Consider the following 24,353-nt stretch of genomic DNA (forward strand, 5'->3'; position numbering starts at 1 on the left):
GTACCCAAGATTCCCAATGTTGCTTATTAATGCTTGAATCAAACTGACAAGGGGGGAATGACAGAAAGAGTGAAAGAGGCAGACAGACTCTGAAGCTGCTAATGGGCTGGGATTGTTTTCTTCATACAATTATGGAAAACCTATTGTACTTCTGAGGTACTGAACCTCTGCTGTCATTGGGTACACACCTAAAAATCCAAACGGCATGAATGGGAGAACAGGACTTAGTATTATACAAAAAGCACTATATGGTTTAAAATACTTTGCTACTTCCAACTCTCAGTTCCTCAGCACATTTTATTAGCCGCAATGCAATATGTAACTTGGGGAGGAAGAATAGAGGAATTAAAAGCACAAGAAACTTAAAAAAAATAGTAGATTAGGTTTCTACAGCATTTGGCATGGAGATAATGTAGCAGACATGGAAATTGCTGTTCCATTTCTTGGCACAATGCTGAAAACAAGTGATTCTGCACCTGAAAGCTTGTATTCAGTATTTTAATTTGACACATTTCTGGATCAGAGTAGGCTGAACACTACAAAGCTATATACAGTCATTGGCCCTTCATTGTTACATGTTTAATCTGGAAGTAATAAGTACATGTGGTTCAGACATAAAACTATGGAGCAAGTTCAGAATGAATCTGTAATATTTCATAAACTATTTAACACTTTGAGACAAGTGCAAAGTCATCTTGCAATTTCCTTTTACTTACATGACTGTGTGCTTTCAGTGCATTGTAACCTGGTATGTTTCATACAGGTCTATATTAGCTTGTCGAAGTCTTCTTTCATTGATGGCTTATTCATTGACCCTTATCCATTAAAATTAACTTCAGCGAACAACGAAATTTTTTACAATGTAAGTAATCAATTGGTTGACACCACAACTTTGCCCTTTTCCCCAATGTAGTGTGATCTCGGAGTTGGTATACATAGTTAGGGGGTGTGGGGTGGCGAAGCCCTCCACTTGGGTGGGTTTAGTTTAGTGCGATGTGTGTTTCAGTGGGGTAGTGGCCAATTGGTTACTTAACCTGTAAAAAATGTCGATGTTCGCTGATGTTAGTTTGATGGATAGGGGTCGATGAATAAGCCATAGCTGGAGGAAAATTTTGATGATCTAATATAGACCTGTTTACTACTCAAGCTGAACATGCATGCATTTCTGTTAACTTTCTCCAATGTTTAGTAATGTACTAGGTGTGGGAAGGGGTGAGAGCCTAGCAAATTATGTTACTCAGTTGCTGCTCAAAGTTCTATAGCAGCCTACTTGCCTAGGATATTTCATTTTTTTAAATATATTTAGGTAATGACCTAAGCACACCACTTGTGTCTCTGACTTTTACTACGCAGTGTCACAAGGACACTAAGTCCCTTGTATCAATGACTGTGTGTTTGTGTGTTGTGTAAGTACATTTCAGAGGTTTCTCACTAAAAGAATACAGAGTGTAAGTAATATGTCTTATGCAGACCACTCTTGTATTCTGTCTCCTACAGGCTTTAGAGGGGAGATCTATGCCTGGCATACAGGGCATTGTCAGTCCCCACTCTGACAGCCCTTCTGCATATCCACAAAACAACAGTACCAGAATTACCCATTCTAAAGACATAAACCTTGCCTGTGATATAAATAGGACCTGCTGGAGAGATAGGCAAGCATCCCAGAGACTACCTCATCTATGGAACAGGCTCCCCATCCATGTGAAGCAGAGTTTCTCCTTAACCCAATTTAAGCGCAACTTGGACAATTGGATGGGAAACCAGAAATTCATCCCAGGTTTGGCACCTATGTCTCTAATGCAAACAGGTAACCTGTAAATGGTTCATCTCCCAGTCCAATGCTTATACTTATCAAGAGTACCAGAAGTTGTCAGAGATTTGGGATGCATGGCTAGGCTTAAAAAGGCCCTTGTGGTTATTAGCCTAGTAAATACCAATGAACCTATTTAAAAGGTTTCTCAGACCTCAATGTCCCATACCAGTAAATATACAAGCCTTGTGCATATGTCTCCATTTATGTCCAGATGATTTTGATTTTCAAAGACTTTGCCCTAAATTTTGACAGCTGGAAGCTGAGAGATACAATGAGAAGGACAGCAAAGGTAGGGTAGAGGCCGGAATATATGTCTTACCTCAGATGGTAAATTAAACTGATAATATTTTATCCTCCTTTCATTATATTCAGAGTTCTGAAATATGCACTATCTACTTGATAGAGCTGACCTGAATGGTGGTTGTATATATTGCTCAAATTATCAAACTGATAATTAAAACAAAATACTTCAAATTCTGGATATATACTACATGGAAGCTGGTAAAGTGTCTGTGCTGGAACCGTATTCATATTTTGTGGCATATTTATTTTATTTATGGTTAATTAAAGATGAGCCTCATTCCCAACGTGCTCCTTACCATCCTGTGTACATGCGCCAAGAAGGTTGATGATGTTTTTATGCTTTCCGATCATCTTCATCATTTCCATTTCCGAGACCAAGTCAGATAAGTCCTTATCTGTAGCATCATCTAGTGGGAGACATGGAAGGGAAATCAGAATATGCTTAAAATGCAATGTAAACAACAAGGCATAACAAGATGTGCAATTAATTGGCCATCAATTGCAGCCATTTTACTATTAGGCACAAAACACCAGATTACAATCCACATACAAGTCAACAAAATCCAGTAATAGTAACAGTTTTAAAGTGGTGGCAAAATACAGGAAAAACACTTTTCAGCTGCAGTTAATGATGCTGTGTAAAATGATTCAGACAATTCACTGGCTACATTTATGTCTGCCAAGAACAGTGGGATTGTTCAGCATCATGACCAATGCAGTCTAATGTAAGTGTTTATGAAGATATGCAAAGTGTTGAATCTGTATATAAAATTTAGCCATTCAGAAGATTTTAATAGTGTTGTAATGTTATGGTGTTCTTCAGGGAGTCAATTAAATTGTAAACTATTTTTTTAAATAACGGCATCAGTGAAAATATTTGCTTTCAATCTAACACAAAAATAAAAATAACACATTTAACATTTTATTGAATTAAAATATAAAAATTATATATCTACCTATATATATATATATATATATATATATATATATATATATATATATATATATTTATAAATAGGATTACTATCATTATTTCGAAAGGCAAAACATTTGCCATCCGAAATAACGAAAACTTAAACTGAAATGAAACATTTTGAGCGTGCACAAGGTTGCCCCAAATGATCGACACATCTGAGTCAACAGTGTCACCGAAAACGTGACGTGATAGCCGTATAGGAGCTGATGTAAATTAAACTCCTATACGATATATTATGTTTTTGCAGGGGGGGCAAGTCCCCCTGTGCCCCCCACACCCCCTGGTACTAATTTATTCCAACTCCGAGATTGCACTACAGTGGGGATATGGATAAAATTTCTTATCCCCACTGTACTGTGATCTCGCACTATTGCATTCGCATAAGTGTGTTCGACTATCCAACTCACTTTTCATTTTGCGAACGACATTCTGATTTTCGGCAGCATAACTGCCAACAGCATGTCATTCGCAAAAATTATAGTAAACCATATATATATATATATATATATATATATATATATATATATATATATATATATATATATATATATATAGATATATGCAACTTAATGGCAATATGAGCAACAATTTGTGGCTGGCTCTTATTAAGAAGTCGTAGTCAATAATAATTAATTTAGTACACTGTGCTTTTAAATTAAAAGCTTATTTAGTGAAATGATTTTCTGATAAGAAGAAAAACACTTCAAGATAAATGTACAAGATTTAAAGAGATTTATGAATATTTTGGATTTTTTTATGGAGGTTATTACATCACAGCTTGCCAGTTAAGGCATCTCTGTAATATAAAGTGGGAGAAGAAAGAAAAGGTAACGCATGTGAGGTGAACAAAACAGAAAAATATTTTTTTTTTCTGAAAAATATTAAATGGTTTCTGGGAATGTATTTAGTTTGTTTGGAAGGATAGGACAGAGAAAATTTTGTTTAACAAAATGTTGGATAGCAGAGAATTGATGAAGAAAATTAAGTTGTGGTTATTGCAAAAATGGTGGGGGGGTAGCATGAAGAGAGAAATTAAAGTTTTAAATAAGATGCTTATATATCATATATATGTGGGAAATGGTATTTTATTTTTACATGTATTATGAAATGAGAATATAAAGGCTATAAATAAAGACAGTCTACTGTTTTTAAGTGCCATGAGATCTTTTGCATCCACTTGTGCCACCTGAAACTCAGGCAGATGGGATGCTGGTTTAACATTTCATGTAAAAGATGGCAGCCCTCCCCAGTGCTGCACTATAGTATCAGTATTAGTAACTTACCCTAACACCAACTATAAGAATAGAACTCACAATGTTCTCAGTTTTCAGTATCAGAGGTTGAGTGTGCTACTTGCTGAGCTACAGACACCACTGGCTCCAGTTGATGTTAACTCTTGGAGAGGGTTGTACATTAGGGTTGCCAACCATCCTGGATTTTCAAGGACAGTCCTGTTTGTGCCTGTCCAGGAAGTATAAAGTCCAAGATTTGAGGTTTGGCAGAGAACTGACTTGTTTTTTAAATGTTATTATCAATACCAGGTGTAGTTTACTTGCTACACTGCCCATTCAAAACATGCTGTAAATACTGGTAATTGATTTTATGATAGGCTGTACTTAAAAGTTATACGTGCTTTCTTTTTTTGTCGAATAACAACATTAAAGTTTCTGTTTCCATTTCTGCTATTTACTGTTTTAGTATTATTCATTTATTTCCGTGATGCTGGGCATATTTTGTTGATTGCTGTATTCTCAATGGATATGAGCAAAGGCATTGCAAGCGTGGAGAGTGATTCAAACCAGGACTGCATGGCTACGCAGTCAATAAGTAAAGGCTGAGAAAGCTAAAAAGAGAACATCACAGTTTCGTCATGAAAGGCAAACTGATTTTACATGGTGTGAAGCACTCCAGGATGTATTCGATGCCACTGCATGGTTTGTGAAAAGAGCATATCAGTGATGTACAGTGGAAAAAATGACTTGCTAACTCACAACTGTTCACAGACACATAAAAGCACACCATTCTGTGAAGTCATCTGACACTGAGTTTTTTCAAGAGAGCAGCATCCTTAACTGGAGTTGAAAACTAGGCAACGGCAGCAGAGTTGATGAGGATCTATCACGCTTGTGCACCATCACATTTCTTAAAATGCTGCAGACTGTGGAGCTAAGCTCAATCAACAGCTGTATCCGGACTACTCTGCCATTTGCAATAAGATGACCTATGGCCACATTAAGGCAGAGATGTTGGTGACTGGTGTCCTCGCTCCAAAGTCAGTCAAGTCAATCATTAAGGACTTGACTAACAACACATCAAGATTTTCTGTGTCGACAGATGCATAAAATTTGAAGAATCATAAGATATTTCCTTTATGTGTCCAGTATTTTACTGGGGAAACTGGCTTTAACAAAAAAACTTCTTGACTTTGTTCAGTGCAACGATGAACATTCTACTTTTGCAGTGAACATGATATTTCAGGTCCTGGCTGACAAAAGTCTTGACATCGCGCACATATTGTCATATTCAGCCGATAATACCAGTGTCAATTATGGACACAAGCAGTCAGTCTTCACAGAGTTGCTGAAAAGAAATGACAAGATCATCAAAACTACCTGCAACGCACACATGATTCACAATGCTCCGAAGAAGGTAATTGATGAACTGGACTGTGACGTTGAAACAAAAGTGACATCCATTTATAGACACTTCTGCATATCAGCAAACCACAGAATGGACCTGCAAAAGTTCTTTGAATTCATGTACTTGGAGTACCATGAACTGTTGAGACATGTACCAACCAGATAGCTGTCTCTGGGTCCAGCTGTGAATAGGTTATTGGCCTGTTGGCCAGTGATCATTTCGTATTTCATTTATCTAGGCAGTGAATGCCCTAAGAGAGCCCATGCAAATCTGGGCATAGAAGAAGACACACAAGATCATGAATCAGTGAAGACTAACATCAAGAAAGCTTACTTATGCTTTGTGCAAAATATCTGCAATGTTTTTGAATTATCCGTTCAGAAAGTGAAGCGGGAAGATTTTATGTTCATTGAGCTGTTTCTGGTAATGCAGGACTTGAGAATAAAAATTGAATCATGCAGAGCAGATACGTTTTTTTGGATCCAAAACACATGCTGTTCTTGAGAATGATGATACTCAGCCATTCCAGGCATCTGTCATGCAAAATTGTTGCTCTTCTCTCGAAAAGGGCTTGATGTACCTGAACAAGTGGTTTAATTTCTCAGAGTCAGAAGACGGTATCGCTTTTAAACTAAGTCACTTGATGCTCAGCAAACCACCAGAATTTAAACATGTAAAAACTGCATGCGCTGCCATGGGCTTATTGCAGGAAGTTGACTTGGATGCATTGTACAATGAATTCAGCATGGCTAAAGAAAGCTTGAGATGCATTGCTGCTAAGTCATCTATGCTATCACCATGTGACAAATGGCAGAAGTTTTTCAGTGTGACCCATACCACTGAAGCACTTCCAGTTAACCTGTTTAATGTTGTGTGGGCAGCGTTGTCATTGCCTGGGAGCAATGCCTTTCCGGACAGAGTTTTCTCATTGATGAATGCCAAGTGGAGTTCAGAATGAAACAGAGCCACCATTGCTTTGGTAAAAGCCGAACTGCAGGCTTTCTTGAATTACAGCATGATGACAAGCTGCTGTTAGCAGGTAGCAGCGAGAAATATTATTGGAGAAAGTGCCTGATGACTTTGAGTGAAACCATACCAAAGAAAAAGTGTAAGTCTAACCTAACGCTATCAGGCCTAGTAGTCTCATCTGTAGTTCAGTTTGTGGTTCCCTGCATGTATCGTTGTGGGTCCCCTTCTAAAGACCGAACCGCCGATCCCCCGACGCAGAAATCACCGACGCCAGATAACCGACAGGTACGTATACCGACAGGGTGATTCGCCGACAGCGGAAAGACCGACAAGGGTAATGTGTGATCGCGACCCGGTAAGTGTGCGACAGTGACGGAGGTAGGAGTGGTCAGGTAAGTGAGTTAGGGTTAGGGTGCAGGTAGGTGAAGTGTGCGTTAGTGTCGGAGCTTGGGCTAGGGGTGGGTAAGTGAGTTAGGGTTAGGGTGCAGGTAGGTGAAGTGTGCGTTAGTGTCGGAGCTTGGGCTAGGGGTGGGTAAGTGAGTTAGGGTTAGGGTGCAGGTAGGTGAAGTGTGCGATAGTGTCGGACCTTAGGGTTAGGGTTTGGGTCAGGGCTAGTGTGCATGCTATGTAGTGTAGTGTGTTGTTTACGTTCCGTGTGTCGGTGTTATGGTGTTCGGTGTTTCGCGTTGTCGGGTTTGTGTGTTGTCGGTTTTCTGGCGTCGGTGATTTCTGTGTCGGGGAATCGTCGGTTCGGTCTTTAGAAGTAGACCCATCGTTGTTGTTAGCTGTTTTTGTACTTACTGCCATTACTGTTTTTTGTACTTATTGCCATTACTATTTTTTGTACTTTCTGCCATTACTGTTTTTTCACTCTTCTCTGTAGCAATATGCGGAATTGTTTTTGACATTTGCAGCTTGTACTGTTTGAATTATAGATACTACTATAATACTAGACTAGTCGGAATTAAAGTATTACATGGTTAATTATCTGTCTCAAGTTGCTGTTGGGCCACTCTTTCCTGGATCTGTTCATTGGCCGTGGTGGATTTTACTACAGGCTTATTTGCTGTTTCTAGAATATCTGATATCCAATCCAATAAGCACAAAAGCATAAAGAATTTGATAGAAATAGATATTTTACAGCAGTTATGTGACAGTTTTGGATGCTAGAAACCTGTCACAAAACTGCTCTAAAACATGCATTTTATAATGCAAAATTACAAAATTTTCCTGAGGGTGATACACCTGGCATCCTCCCCCCAAATTTTTTTCACACGTTCACCACTCAGATATCTGGGACAGATTTGTGCCCCAGAGACTCCCCTATCTGTGGAATAGACTTCCTCTCCATGTCAAGCAGAGTACCTCATTATCCCTTTTTAAGCCCAACCTGGATAACGGGATGGAAAACAGAAAATACACCCCTGGGATTCCACCTGTGTCCCTGCTGAATAGGACCTTTGGGTGCTGACTTGTCTGAATATGGGCTAAACTCTTGGCTAGGCTTATAAGGGCTTCAGGGCCAATAGCCTAGTAACCTCCTATGATCCGATGATATCTATCGTCCTGGATTTTCATTTCAAAGTGTTGGCAACCCTCTTGTACGTAGAATATTATTTTAGATTTGCTAGCCATATTTTATGTTCATATCTTATTGTGCATTCACACTTTCCTGTCTTGTTTCTCAGTGCTTAAGCTTAATCACTAAAACAACATTAAAGCTGAAGTTGATGAAGGACCTTCCCAGTCATCATGCCTTGGATTTCTTGCAGCCAGGGAGAAGAATGACGTTCATGGTACTATTATATTGTGGCTGGCTGTTAGCTTATGCCCTAAATTCCTCTCATGCTGGGTTTTTAAGGCATGAATGCAGGCATGCAGATAGGGTGTTATGGAGAAGAAACTACCACCCCCTTAGTAATGCACTCCCTCTGCCTCAAACCCTTGCCCACATGCCGCTGGCTTTGTACCTTTTCAGCTCTCCCAGTTCCCACTGAGAAAAGCAATGAGCACAACCTCTCTTCCTCCCTGAGAAATGCAAGAAGAATTATGCTTGTAACTCCTTTCTTCCCCACAATGGCTCCTTCAGAGCACAGGAAACTAGCAGAACCTGTGTCATCTCATTTGCAGCTGCATGATGTCATCCTCTACACCACAGAACAAATAAAATTGGATGACTGCTGCTGGAACCACAGTACATGACTGGGATATTGCCCAATAAGGCTTCCTGACAGATCTGTACTTCAGCAGGTTATCACTAGGTTGCTGGACAGCAGTTTCATGCAGTGGGTATTACAGTGCTGCAAGATGGGAGCCCAGCATTAAAACATTAATACACCCCCCTTCTCTGTTGTTTTATTTTGTCCAAATAAGTGTGACAGCTTCTTTAAAGCTCAAAGTCTCAGTTTCAGAAATCACTGTAGCTGAGATGGTGGCAATTAAGAACTGTTTTCCAAAAAAAAAAAAGTTGAAGTCTTCTAATCTATAACTTTTTACCGTAAAAAGTTTAGAATCCAGTTAGGAGCCATCAGACATCTAAACAGTGTCAAATACAGCATACCTTTCAAAATCTGTTTAACAGTAGTGTTAAAAACCACAACTCATTTGACATAAAAGTAGGTACAAATGGCTGAAAACGGTACTATTATGGATTAGTACGCTAAACCAAATGTCACAAGATATGTAAAAATTAAGGTACTGACAGAAGAAGAAGACCGATGGCCATTCTGTTGTAACAGTGAAAAAGTAGTTCATACAAAAAGGTCGAATTTATTGTGTTAGGATTCTTAACTTGTTTTAAGGCAGAAATAGACTTCAGGTTAAAAAAACAAAGGCAGCTCTGAGGCATTACCCTGAGATCCTCCAGCTGTTAGGCTGACAGACATAACAGTTGGATGTAGCACATAGCAGCTCCATGTCATAGAGGGTTAAAGCCCAGAGTACACTGGGGTGATTTGGGTATGATTAGCAGCCTGGGTGCCTATAGGAGTTGACTGGAGTGCATGGGATTGAGTGGTTGCTGTCTGCTCACCCATCCTGGGGGTAGGAGGTAGCTGTGGCTCATGACATGGGTGACATCTAGCAGGAGCACTAGGTATTACCCATTGCGGCCAGATTCATCCAAACCTGTGCTGTCAAGGTCGTTAAGCTCTAGGAAGCTGAAGGAAACATGGCATAGAGAGACACTCTTCTTCTCAGCAGACTGTGATCATGGGGGAGGAAACTAAAGCATCCAGGAAAACCCTTTCACTCTATGAACAGGGCAGCTGATCTGTTGTAAAAGGCACAGTACCTGGGAATGGAATGGCAGAAAGTTCAACAGACTACGTTTCTGGCACTACTCTTCTCCATTGTTATCTACTTGATGTTGTGGTTGGGACCACTTCAGCTATACAGAGGGAATGCCTTCCCCTACCATAGACACAGAGATGGGATGGCAGGAACTGATGATGGCTCTGGTAGCCACTGGCTGTTATTGTTACAGTCCTATCCTGCCCCTGCTTCTTCTTCTTGCTACTTTTGATGTTTGTTTTTCCAGATTTGCTCCATCTTTGCAAAATTGCTCTTTTCTGCATATATCAGTGCTGCTTGGTCTGTTTTCTAGAAAAGGACTTTGGTTTAGATGCATAGATGAATACTTTAGAATGGAAATGTGAAACATACTTTTTCACCTTCTGCAGTCTTTCTCTGTTAGATGCTGAAGTGCCTTTTGGGAAGAGGCCAAAGAAAAGCACTTGTCTAGAAAAAAAAAAAGAGAGATTTCCATTGACATATTCTTGGAAGGGATGTGCATGTAATCAGATATAATGTCCTCCAGCTCCAAGAGCAAAACAGAGACAGCTGTATTGTAATCACAGTTATCCATACAGTATCCGGTTTAAATGAGCTTGAAAGTCTTCTCTCTAAGTGAAGCATCATCAGACACATTTTTAGACAGGGCATCAACTGCATCAGGGTGTCACTCTAGCATTGTGCCATGCAGATATGGCATAACACCCGCAGTGGCAAAAGTGTAAGCTTTCCTCCCAAGGTTAATACTCTGTTCCCTTTATCAGATGGCAATGTTCTTACAGGTGCAGCACAATTAGGCATTTTCTGTGACTGATTCAGCTGGTGATGGTTTTACCACATTTTTTTTTCAAATATCTCGAGTTCTCTTGACACCTGACCTAAGATGGCTCCAGAACTGTCTCTTACAACTAACAGAGCAAAAGAAGCAGAAACTGCAAACAAATGTTTGTTCTACTAAAACCTGTACAAGTTTAACGTTTCTGGATAAAGTTTTATTACTAAAGGCTACGTAACGCTGACAAGTATCCACATTGTGTTTAAGATGCTAATTGTAAGTGGAATCTGATGTCCAAAAGAACACTTGTGGATATTTTTTTCTTGGGGTGCCATTAACACAGAGGTAACTTATTCAACTCTGCTGTCTCAGAAGCACACTAGAAAGCTTCCAATGAAGACTCAAAGTAACATTGACAGAGTGTTCATTCAATTCAAGTGACAAAAAGAACTCAAAAACCTGATGCGCACTTTTTTGTTTCAGGACTGTTCCTGATTGTGAATGGATGTGACTGTATTCTTATGTTCCAAGGGGATCTGGCTGCTGAAAATATCTGTCTAGAAGAGTAAGATCCTTGTACTTGGCTACAACTGACTCATGTCAGGGTTCTTGGAGCAATGATTCTTAAGATGAACACGTAGCCTTCACTTTCCTTCAGCAAGTGTTACTTGATCTTGAACCTACCTCTGAACTACTATCACATAGGTAGACAGGAAAAAAATTAACATCTCACCTGAGGGGTAGCACATACACTGTCAGTACTTTGACCTGCATTAAATCATTTGGTGTAGGGACAGACCACATAACCTTCTGATTTTCTCAGCATCAAAGGTGAGTACAATTCTTGTTAAAAGATTTCAAATTTTGGAGGACAACCCATCAATTTCCTCAGTACATTGAACAACCACATATCCAACCACAGCACAGTTAACTTGGAGTGAGACAGACAGTAGTGGTAAGTGGGGCAGACTGCTCAACATCTGCACAATCCCTGCCTTGCCAACTATGGACAGGCATTGGTCTCAGTTGTACTGCAAAAGTTCATGTGGACTGGCACTGGCATTAGCCATACTGCCAGGAGTTCATGTGGACTGACAGTGATGTCATTTGTACTGCCAGATGTTCATGTAGAATGGCACTTGTGTCATCTGTACTGCCAGGAGTACATGTGGACTGGCACTTGTGTCATCTGTACTGCCAGGAGTACATGTGGACTGGCACTTGTGTCATCTGTACTGCCTAGAGTACATGTGGACTGGCAGTGGTGTCAGCTATACTGCAGTTCATGTGGACCTGCAATGGTGTCAGCTGTACTGTAGTTCATGTGGACTGGCACTGGTGTCAGCTGTACTGCAGTTCATGTGGACAGGCACTGGTGTCAGCTATACTGCAGTTCATGTGGACAGGCACTGGTGTCAGCTGTACTGCATGGACTGGCACTGGTGTCAGACGTACTGCAGTTCATGTGGGCTGGCACTGGTATCAGCTGTACTGCAGTTCATGTGGACCTGTAATGGTGTTAGACATACTGCCAGAAGCTCATTATGTGCATTAAGCAATGCATGCACCCAAATACACAGGCAGGCACTTTTCACAACTGATACTTTCAATCACTCAATAATTTTAAATACATTCTCCCTTTAAAATCAGTAATCACATTGTCTTCTTTAGTACACAGATGTAAAGCAAAGATACCGACTGTAGAAAAAAAAAAACAAAGCAAATCCAGCTGATGGCACTATCTAATGTGTAATTATGTAGCTGAATACTTGTTTAAAGGCATTTTTTTTCAAACTATGTTATGTCTGGTGAAACCTTCAAATGACAAACAGCATCTTGTTTGCGATAACGCAGTAACCCCAATGACATCATTATACCTTTCAACATCTTGACTGCTACTGTGCATGCCTTATTTGGCTTGTCCTTGTCAACTCCGATTGCTTCTGCCATAACCACCTGGCCAAAGCAACCTTCACCCAGCGGCTTTCCCAAGGTCAGTCTGAAAATTAAAAAGAAGAAAAAAATGAACCACTTACAAAAACGTGAGTTACACTGAGAAGAACAATTAACTTGTGATGAAGGAAGAATATATTAATGGATAATTAATTACATATGAAGAACACAGACTGTTGTACATGCTAGAGGCCATGTAGCCACAACAGAGTTACTGTTTAGCTCCATTAACAAGGCGCAAAGCTCACAAACATTTCAATGAAAGTATGCTGAACAGCCTGCAAGGACTAAACAAGTTCTTAAAGCTAGACTTTTGGCACGCAAAGCATAAAGATGAAGAGAGGACAAATCCTAGGAATTACTCTTAGCAAGTACGAAAAAGCCGAATGGTGGATTCTCAAGTGACAACTGGAGTTTTGTTTGATGGGCAGGCAGCAACACAGTGTCTGGTCTAAACAGGAAGTATCAAGTACAGCAGGTTTTACTTCAACAGTAAGCTCTTCTGAGCAGTCTAACCAAACAGACACTGGTTGAGTTCCCAGAAAATAGAGACATACGGCAGGATCAGCATAAATTAAAAGCTATATCACACTAAGCAAACTGACTGATGGGTTAAATGAAAGACTGACGTACTGACCAATGTGATTGATTTACTGCAGTTTAATACTGTGATAAACAAAGACATCAGGCATGCCTCTGATGCACTTAGAACCAAACATGGGTCTAAGCTAGCATTGTGATATTGAGTGGGGGCGAACAAGTACATAACACTCTGGTAGCAGTCCAGGTCTCAGCAGGAAAGTACCACAATGGTAAAGGGGAACCTCCTAGGGCAGGTAAAGGCTCTGTAGCACATGAAGAAATGCACTGCTGTCAAAGTGAAAGTATATATTTTTACCAGTGAGTTGTTGGCTGCCTTATGGCAGCTGTGAGCCCTTCCATCAAGAAATTGAATGAAATGACCAGCTTGTCTGTCCTCCTCAACTCCTAAATCTGATTAAGGCAGCATTTGCTTTGATAGTGGATGATCAGAATGGGAAAGACCCTTTCTCCACTGGTTTCTGTCTCTGCAAAGAGAACAAAATATAAATGGATTGGATCATGGTCAAATCGAAAACTGTCTTAATAAAGAAGTAAGAATTTATCCTAAGAGACACCTGATCATTCTGAAAGACCAAATATGGATACCTATATGTAAGGGCCTGAAGCTCTGTGATCTTAGGTGCAGAGGTAATGGTAAGGTCACTAGGAACAGAGTTTTGCAGGAAATGAACTTCAATGCCACTAAGCTACCATGCAAAAATGGTGGCCTGGTAAGTTTATTTGCATGTAGTTCAGGTTCCATGGAGGGGAAGGACTTCTTCAAAGAAAGACAGAGATACAGACGTCTTAATAAACCCAAGTGACACCTCCAGGCATGTATCTAGGAACATCATCATAATATTGCATGTTCACAGCTGTATTAACAATTCCGAGATCATGCTACATACAGCCTGTGTTAACAATTCCGAAATCATGCTACATACAGCCTGTGTTAACAATTCCGAAATCATGCTACATACAGCCTGTGTTAACAATTCCGAAATCATGCTACATACAGCCTGTGTTAACAATTCCGAAATCATGCTACATACAGCCTGTGTTAACAATTCCGAAATCATGCTACATACAGCCTGTGTTAACAATTTCGAAATCATGCTACATACAGCCTGTGTTAACAATTCTGAAATCATGCTACATACAGCCTGTTGAAAGCTTTCATTTTAAAGTTTACGTGCTGGGCAACATAAATACATCAATATTTGCAATCTGTCTTTTGCAGCTAAAGAAACATCAAAGGTACGTATATTTCTCTAAATATCTCAAAAGACAAGCAAGTAAGTCAGAACTGCATAACCTCATAAAACTTCTCAGCTGAATGAAAAACAAAAGTGGTTACTGAGGTACTGTAAGATGTTTACAAATCATTACATACAATTAATATTTATTTCACTGACTGTCACTTATACAATCCATTTTAAAGACCTACTATATAATGACTGCTAGCACTATAAAGAACACGTCACCGTTTATGTTTATTTAGTAGCACTTAAGACTGTAGAGACAAGTTTGAACTGCGGGGTGTGGTGATCCAACTTAAGTTTGTCAAAAGGCTCAGAATGCAACCAGAGAATGCTGAAGTAGAGACTTCAAAAGGGCAAATAGGTGAGTTTAGGAAAACTGATTTGTAGAAGATGAAAAGGGGTAAAATTGTGCCTGTTTTTATAGTGTAGAGACATGCAGGCTTTAAAAAGGAATTATGAAAAACAAAAGAAAGAAATGGCTTGGAACAGTTCACGAATGGGATTTTTAGTGGAGGAAAAATGTTAAATTACCAGTGAAGTCATCAATGTTATGTACACAGCAAGAGGAAAGGGAGCATCGTGGGTGTAGGCAGAAGGAGATGATGGAGCAGTTTTTTTTTTCACTGAACACTCTACAGCGAAAGTGTTTTGGAATAAGGTGAAGAAGTTTTGGGAGGAGAAAAGACAGATAAAATATTTGAATATGACAGTATATAGGGAGTATGGAAAAGGACTTGAAATACAAAGGGCTCTGAGTTAAATGTACTTAGACCACGAGGGCTAATAAACATCTGAGGAATACATGGCTAGGCTTCTGAAGATCCTCACAGATCAACAGCCTAGTAAGTACCTATGACCTTATGACCACTCCAGCTGGTCAGTTTCCAGTTACTCTTGTCCAATTAAAGGTATATGTATAATTTCGTTTCAGTTATTCCAGATGCATAGCTTTATTATTTTTACATATCAAGACCCTGTAAAGGATAGGAATGGGGTCCAGCACTGGCTGGTCAGGCAGTTCCTTCGCTTATTTCCTCTAACAGGTCTGTTAAAGTTTATATTCTAACTTTCAAAGGTTGCTTCCTGTGTCATTTGACAAAATAAAGTTGCATACTCACACTTCAATCAAATCTCTGATCCATACACTTAGGACTAACCCAAATAAAAATAAATAAATAAATAAATAAAATAAATCATCAGCCTCCGTAGCAGATTGAAGGAGTGCCTTGGTGGGTCTGACAGCTTGCTCACTTTTCCAGGATTTGAAGTGCAGACAATAAGATAAACATTTTCTCCATGCACAGGGAATATGACCTCATGCTCCTTGTCAGCTGGTTGGGTGAGGACAGGACACAGATGGAACTGTGCCTTCAGGACCAAGAAGGCTGTGCTCTTAGCTTGACTTGGCAAATGTGCAGGTCCCTCTCCTGGGGAGAACACACAGCAATGTGTGAAAGTCTTGGTTAGCTCCCCATCATACACGAGAAGCAAATAACATCACAATCTGTAAAGGGTTTGGTTGCAGAAAAGAGTACTCCTATGAAGAAACTGGTGGAGATGGCGAACCACTCTAGGGCCTGACAACAAGGGTCTGGCACCAGGAGAACCTGTTCAAGTGATTGGTGTCTCATGCAAGGGTAAACATGTGCCTGATGTGTGCTGGATGCTGGGTTATGGGAAGCCCAAGCTGACTATTGTACCAAATGATGATGGAGTGGGAGAAATGCCTGCACTAGACCCAGCTCTGGCTTTACTCAATGCACCCTAAAAAGTCCACTCCTTCAGTTCCAGCTTCCATCACACATCAAAGACATGCTTGACATTTTTGCTACTGGCAATGGACCCTACTATGGGAAGACCCAATGGACTTCACTCAAATGGGACCAACCATTCTAATTGGGCCACAGGGATAAGTTCTAAAATGGCAGTCTTCAGCTCGGAGTTCCTCAGATCCTTAACTAACTTATTCAACCTGAATGGTGGAAAGGATGAACCTGACCACGAATTTACCAAAGTCCTTGATATTGGCTGTACAGTTGCATAATGTTTACCAGCATTTCTACCACTACTATAATTCTAGTAGTATGTGACATGTGTGAGAGACTGTACAGCTTCATACTTTCTTTCTTCCTTCTTTTTTAAGTTTGCCCTTCCAAGCCTCACCAAACACCAAGTCCCCCCATATTTGGCATACGCCTATTCTTTTCTTAGAAGTGGGAGTTTCTCAGATCCAAGAGGGAGATTGCTGGCCAGCAGGGCCATCATTTAGGCAGACATCAGGGAGGCTGTCCTCTTACTGGCAACCTGACAAAGACAATGTTTTTGTATACAGATTCTTAACCCTGGCCCAGATGGGGAGGATGAGCCACCTGGATCACTGACTCCCAATGCCCTCCCAGTGGGAGAGTATGTTCCCATGCACCCATGTACTCACTAACAAGGGAAACCTCAAGCCAGTACCTTGATGATCTGCAAGTCTTCCCCCTGGACACCTACTGCACCACCATCCTTATTCTGAGGGTCTGGAGCTGTACATCACACTCCACCTTGCCCACACCCCAGGATGGGGCTGTCTATTTTCCCCTGCCATCACAGTCAGGCATCCAAGCTGTTAACTGAACTAGCATCACTTGGGTTGTTGTCACATTTTTATCCTTGTATACCACCGGCACAAGAAGATTGTTATGTAGTGCACATCACTATTTGGGAACGTCAGGGTTGGCTTAGTTGCAGATTATTTCTTGTGTTAGATTTGGAAAAGAAACAGGAGGTGATTTGTACATTCTTTTACACCCTTTCACTTTTCTCCAAGTTACAACAAATAGCCTCGAGTATGTTTTTTTAGCAAACAAATCCTCTTAATTAAAAAAATAATCAGTTACAGAAAAACATACAAAACATTTTAAGAAGCCAAACAGCTGTTAAAATTCAAAAACGAACACTTGAAACAGTAAAACTTAAAAACTGTTCACTCCTGTTCAACCAAACCAAGAAAGCATGGACAACAAAACTAGCGCTTTCATTCACTTTTAATTTTATGTGAACTTCTTCAGAAAAACCTGAACTCCACCTCCACAAGCTTATAAATAATTAACCATTATCACATGGTCAGTGATGTCATATCAAAATGAAATTTCATTTAAAAATGAAAATAAAACTGTTACATGAAATCCATACATTCTACAAAGTATAAAGATAAAAATAGACATGTTTACATACAAAATAAAATAAACATATGTGTAAAATCATCTATTTGTTCTTGCATTGCAAGAAACATTTTATATTAATAGTATTGTTAAGAACGGGTGTATTGTCTGCCCCAAGATGAATTTGCCAAAAACTTTCTTTACATTCTAAAAGTACTTTACAGTCACCCGTAAATGGCTCCTGACTTACACTGTCAATAACAGAAAACATGAAATTGTTAAAGCCAACACATGCAATGGAATGCCTTGCTAAGGCATTAGTTTGTTCTTTCTTTTTGATTGCTAAAAGGTGTTCGTAAATTCTTCTTTTTAAACACCTAGTGGTCATTCCAATGTAATAACTAGGACACGAAAGACACTGTGCAACATATACTACCATCTCACTATTGCATGTATAATAACTCCTAGACCAGTAAGTCCTGTTGATATGCTCAAAAGTTACAGATGAAGAATTACTAATATATCTGCATTGTTTGCAATTTTTACAAGCATAAGTCCCTTTTGTAGAAGTAAAACTAACCATAGTATTTTTTTCATCCTTTACTTCATGTTCCAATAGACTTTTAATGTATTTGGTCTTTTTGTAAATAAAAGTAGGCTGTGCCCCAATTACTTTCACGTGATCTTGATTTCCCAGTAATGTCTTCCAATTACCTACTATTATATGTTTAATGTACCACGTCTCATTAGTGATAGATAAAGCAAAAGCACAAGAAACATTCTTGTTAGCACAAGTGCTCATTGCCATTAACTTCAGACTGAACTTGACTCAATAAAATTGGGCAAGCCTTTCCTTCCCTTAAAGTGATAACTTTGTTTTCTATCAGTTTTACCCATGATCTATCATATCCTCTTGTCTCAGAAAATGATCTTAAAATAACCATCTCTTTTAAGAAAGTGTCATCAGATGATGTTAACCTTCTTCTTCTTCTTCTTCGTCCTCTTCTTCTTTCGGCTGCTCCCGTTAGGGGTCGCCACAGCAGATTATCTGTTTCCATTTCTTCCTGTCCTCTGCATCTTGCTCTGTCACACCAACCACCTGCATGTCCTCTCTCACCACATCCATAAACCTTATCTTAGGCCTTCCTCTTTTCCTGTTACCTGGCGGCTTCATCTTTAGCATCTTTTTCCCAATATACTCGGCATCCATCCTCAGCACATGTCCAAACCAACACAATCTATCCTCTCTGGCTTTGTCTCCAAACCGTCCAACATGGGCTGACCCTCTAATATACTTATTCTTAATCCTGTCCATCCTTGTCACACCCAGTGCAAATCTTAACATCTTCATCTCTACCACATCAAGCTGTGACTCTTGCCTTTTTGTCAATGCCACTGTCTCCAACCCATATAACATAGCTGGTCTCACTACCGTCTTGTAGACCTTCCCTTTCACTCTTACTGGTATACGTCTGTCACAAATCACTCCTGACACTCTTCTCCACCCACTCCATCCTGCCTGTACTCCCTTCTTCACCTCTCCTCCACACTCACCATTACTTTGAACTATTGATCCCAAGTATTTAAACTCCTCCACCTTCGCCACCTCTACTCCCTGCATCCTCACCATTCCTCTATCCTCCCTCTCATTCACACACATATATTCTGTCTTAGTCCTGCTGACCTTCATTCCTCTTCTCTCTAGAGCATATCTCCACCTCTCTAGGGCCTCCTCCACCTGTTCCCTACTCTCACTACAGATCACAATGTCATCTGCAAACATCATAATCCACGGGGACTCCTGTCTGATCTCGTCTGTCAACCTGTACATCACCACTGCAAATAAGAAAGGGCTCAGAGCTGATCCTTGATGTAATCCCACCTCCACCTTAAATGCATCTGTCATTCCCACCACAGACCTCACCGCTGTCACACTACCCTCGTACATATCCTGTACCACTCTTACATACTTCTCTGACACTCCCGACTTCCTCATACAATACCACAACTCCTCTCTAGGCACCCTGTCGTATGCTTTCTCTAACTCCACAAAGACACAATGCAACTCCTTCTGACCTTCTCTGTACTTCTCCATCAACACTCTCAGAGCAAACATTGCATCTGTAGTGCTCTTTCCTGGCATGAAACCATACTGCTGGTCACTAATCATCACCTCCCTTTTTAACCTAGCTTCCACTACTCTTTCCCATAACTTCATGCTTGACTGATCAATTTAATCCCTCTGTAGTTACTACAGCTCTGCACATCACCCTTATTCTTAAAAATCGGTACCAAAATACTTTTTCTCCATTCCTCAGACATCCTCTGACTTTCCAAGATTTCATTAAATAATGATGTTAACCTACTCTACCTAATCAGATGCCCTTTGACAACTCCCTTCATTTGAAATGGGTGTAGGCTATCCTTATGTAGATACTGATTTACAAAAACAGTTTTTCTATAAATTTTACTAATAATTTTTCCAGCTTCTAAATCAAATGTCTAGTTCAAATCAAGAAAATTTAAACTATCACCAAAGTCTCCTATCGTGAACTTGAGAAAATCTGTAGAACCATTTAGGTAAGCCACAAAATCACCAAAGTCATCATAGGAAAAACAAATCATCAATGTAACGAAGATAGAACAAAATCTTTTTTGCAAATTCACTGTTTGTTAAAAATGTGTTTTCCCAGTTTGCCATCACAAGGTTAGCAAAAGCTGGGGCTACCCTTGCCCTCATAGCTATCCCTGATATTTGTTTGTACAATTGGTTGTTGAATTTAAAGAAATTGTTATCCAACACCAATTCCATGATGGTACAAACTGTACCAACCTTAGAGTTACTAAAATTAGCAGCAGATATAATGGGTCTAAATGATTATGGACCAGATTAAGTATATAAAATCTATGGAAGAATTGTTAAATAATGAAGGCACTTACAAAAAAGTGGATTATGCTTTTATAAAGGGCAGCTATCTAAGGTTGGACACGTGTCTATTTGACATGTTTTGTCAAGGAGAGATAGACCATCAATGTTACACGTATTTGCAGGTTGAACATCCTAAAATGGCAAGTATGTTTGGTATTCCAAAAGTACAAAAGAACATTAACAATCCTCCATTTAGATCCATTATATCTGCTGCTAATTTTAAGTCTGAAACACTTTCCATTTGGTTAGACTTTGTGTTGAATCCTATTATGCAGGCCTCAAAACATTATTTAAAAGATTCATGGCACCTTCTGGAAATATTAAGAGATTTACAACTGTCAGGGAAAGATTTTCATTTTGCATCCCTAGATGTTGTTTCTCTTTATACTAGTATTGACCAGAATTTTGGAGTAGATTACCTTAGAGAATATTTAAGTAAATACTCATTTTAGTAACTCTAAGGTTGGTACAGTTTGTACCATCACGGAATTGGTGTTGGATAACAATTTCTTTAAATTCAACAAGCAATTGTGCAAACAAACATCAGGGGTAGCTATGGGGGCAAGGGTAGCCCCAGCTTTTGCTAACCTTGTGATGGCAAACTGAGAAAACAAATTTTTAACAAACAGTGAATTTGCAAAAAAAGATTTTGGTCTATCGTTGTTACATTTACGATTTGTTTTTCTTATGGAATGGCACCTATGATGACTGTGGTGATTTTGTGGCTTACCTAAATGGTTCTACAGATTTTCTCAAGTTCACGATAGGAGAATTTGGTGATAGTTTAAATTTCCTTGACTTGAACTTGACATTTGATTTGAAAACTGGAAAATGTATTGGTAAAATTTATAGAAAATCTGTTTTTGTAAATCAATATCTACATAAGGATAGCCTGCACCCATTTCATATGAAGGGAATTGTCAAAGGGCAGCTGATTAGGCTGAGTAGGTTAACATCATCTGATGACATTTTCTCTAAAGAGATGGTTATTTTAAGATCGTTTTTTGAGACAAGAGGATATGATAGATCATGGTTAAAACTGATAGAAAACGAAGTTGTCACTTTAAGGGAAGGAAAGGCTTGCCCAATTTTATTGAGTCAAGATCAGTCTGAAGTTAATGGCAATGAGCAAGATAAACACATTTGTGCTAACAAGAATGTTTCTTGTGCTTTTGCTTTATCTATCGCTAATGAGATGTGGTACATTAAACATATAATAGTACGTAATTGGAAGACATTACTGGGAAATCAAGATCACGTGAAAGTAATTGGGGCACGGCCTACTTTTATTTACAAAAAGACCAAAAACATTAAAACTCTGTTAGAACATGAAGTAAAGGATGAAAAAAATACTATGGTTAGTTTTACTTCTACAAAAGGGACTTATGCTTGTAAAAATTGCAAACAATGCAGATATATTAGTAATTCTTCATCTGTAACTTTTATCAACAGGACTTACTGGTCTAGGAGTTATTATACACGCAATAGTGAGATGGTAGTATATACTGCACAGTGTCTTTCGTGTCCTAGTTATTACATTGGAATGACCACTAGGTGTTTAAAAAGAAGAATTTATGAACACCTTTTAGCAATCAAAAAGAAAGAACAAACTAATGCCTTAGCAAGGCATTCCATTGCATGTGTTGACTTTAAAAAGTATATGTTTTCGGTTATTGACAGTGTAAGTCAGGAGCCATTTACGGGTGACTGTAAAGTGCTTTTAGAATATAAAGAGAGTTTTTGGCAAATTCATCTTGGGGCAGACAATACACCCGTTCTTAACAACACTATTAACATAAAATGTTTCTTGTAATGCAAGAACAAATAGATGATTTTACACATTTTATTTTGCATGTGAACATGTTTATTTTTATCATTATACTTTGTAGAATGTATGGATTTCATGTAACATTTTTTATTTTCATTTATAAATGAAATTTAATTTTGATATGACATCACTGACCATGTGACAATGGTTAATTATTTATAAGCTTGTGGAGGTGAAGTTCAGGTTTTTCTGAAGAAGTTTTAGTTTTGTTGTCTGTGATTTCTTGGTTTGGTTGAACAGCTGTTAAAGTATTACAATTTCAAAGGAAACAATGAGTGACAAGCCTCTGTGCATGCAACACGCAAGTGAAACAATTTATGAGTGACCCTATCTTTAAAATAAAAATAAAGCACACTGAATCAGAGTGATGCCTTTGAACATATAAAATCCATAGAGAAATGAGGAATGGTAAGTCTTTAAACTTATAAGAAATATTTCCAAAAAAAAAAATGACCAAACATGAATTGCCTTGTCAGACAATGACCAGATAAAAAATTATAACATTTAATTAATGATGCATTCTGATGGATTATATTAACTAACCTTGATCGTGGAAATTCCCACTTAGGATCTGCAGGCAATTCTAACTCCAAGACATTTGCCAGAACTGGTCCATCACTAGATGACAGTCGTGTTATCCTCACTAAAGGAGTGTTGGAATTCATGGAAGAGTTTGATTCCAGAGACACCTGCTTAAATGAAAATATCAAACTGCCATTATTGTCAACTGCCACAGAAAAAGATCAGAAAAACAGCAAACCAACATTTTTATTTTAAACTAAGACTGTAACACACACACACACACACACACACACACACACACACACACACACATATATATATATATATGTGTGTGTGTATGTATATGTGTGAAAATTCGAAATACACAGCCTAATTTAAAACCAGTTTACAGGAGGAAATTCTAGGGGAATGTGGAGTAATAAGGTTTAGGAGGATTAAACAGGGCATCTAGAGATCAAGACTTTTGCAGCAAAAAACACTTGTGAAAATGGACGTGAAGTAAAATACAGAATGTAGCATATTGGGCAATAACAGGATTTCTTAAACGATTACCCAAACCAAGAAATATGAGTGTGCTAAGCTAATGCAGTGACAGCTGGCATGCATTTGTTCAATAAATCATGTAAACTAAACTCCTACAAAGGGGTCATACTAAAAATACAATAAAATGGGGAATAACACAAAAAAATGATCAGAAATAAATAATCTGGTTTGATGTTTTAATGAATTCTGAGTTAAAACCCTTTATCAAAATGCTGGGCAAAATGTAAACGTAACATTTCAAAGGAGCAAGACAGTGTGTCTGCTCTATCATAACCACTAATATGACAGTACAAATTATCTGCACAGGAAAATTCATTGGTACCACAAACAAAACGTTATTACAAAAATCTGAAATCCACACGCATATGTGTGTGTGTGTGTGTGTGTGTGTGTGTGTGTGTGTGCGTGTTTGCTTGCATGTATATAGTCACAGTAATGCTGTCAGAGGAGAATGAAAAATGAGAGAGGCCAGTTAAAACTAAGTCAGCAGATGTACAGGTTCTTTTGTAATCTTGTATCTACTTTCTGTTACCTGTCTCTTGAGAGGGAATTTAGACAGTTTTTGAACAGGTGGTACAGGAAGTGCTTTCTTATTTGACATCCTCATTCTACACAGGATCACTATGACAACAGTCAGTATGATAAGGATGCAGCCAGTCACATAGATGAGAATATCTGCATAGACAGATGCAGAGATGTCTTCTTTCATTGGTTCCTCCGCTGTGTCAGAACAAGAAGAAAACAGGAGCCGTCAGTCATTGCTGTTAATAACGTGCCAGTTTAGTATCAGCATTACAACATCACATAAGCTAATTTCAACA

The 24,353-nt window shown here is 39.0% G+C and overlaps 1 protein-coding gene across 7 annotated transcripts in view; it reads right to left on the bottom strand.

The window, feature by feature from the left end:
• FGFR3 (fibroblast growth factor receptor 3) overlaps positions 1-24,353 on the bottom strand; it is a 295,198-nt gene that overhangs the window by 47,557 nt on the left and 223,288 nt on the right. For 3 of the 7 annotated variants that reach the window (XM_044062303.1, XM_044062296.1, XM_044062299.1), the window contains 4 exons: positions 24,059-24,252; positions 23,011-23,156; positions 12,645-12,766; positions 2,413-2,523 (listed from right to left, as the gene is read on the bottom strand). In XM_044062303.1, coding sequence (XP_043918238.1) covers positions 2,413-2,523; positions 12,645-12,766; positions 23,011-23,156; positions 24,059-24,252 — 573 coding nt within the window. Of the gene's footprint in view, positions 1-2,412; positions 2,524-12,644; positions 12,767-23,010; positions 23,160-24,058; positions 24,253-24,353 lie in introns of all 7 variants that reach the window. The other 4 variants (XM_044062298.1, XM_044062302.1, XM_044062297.1 and 1 more) reach the window with 2 other exon arrangements.

The sequence above is a fragment of the Protopterus annectens genome, chromosome 2.part1 (genome assembly GCF_019279795.1).
Source record: "Protopterus annectens isolate FY-2018-M chromosome 2.part1, PAN1.0, whole genome shotgun sequence".
NCBI classification, from domain to species: domain Eukaryota; kingdom Metazoa; phylum Chordata; order Ceratodontiformes; family Protopteridae; genus Protopterus; species Protopterus annectens.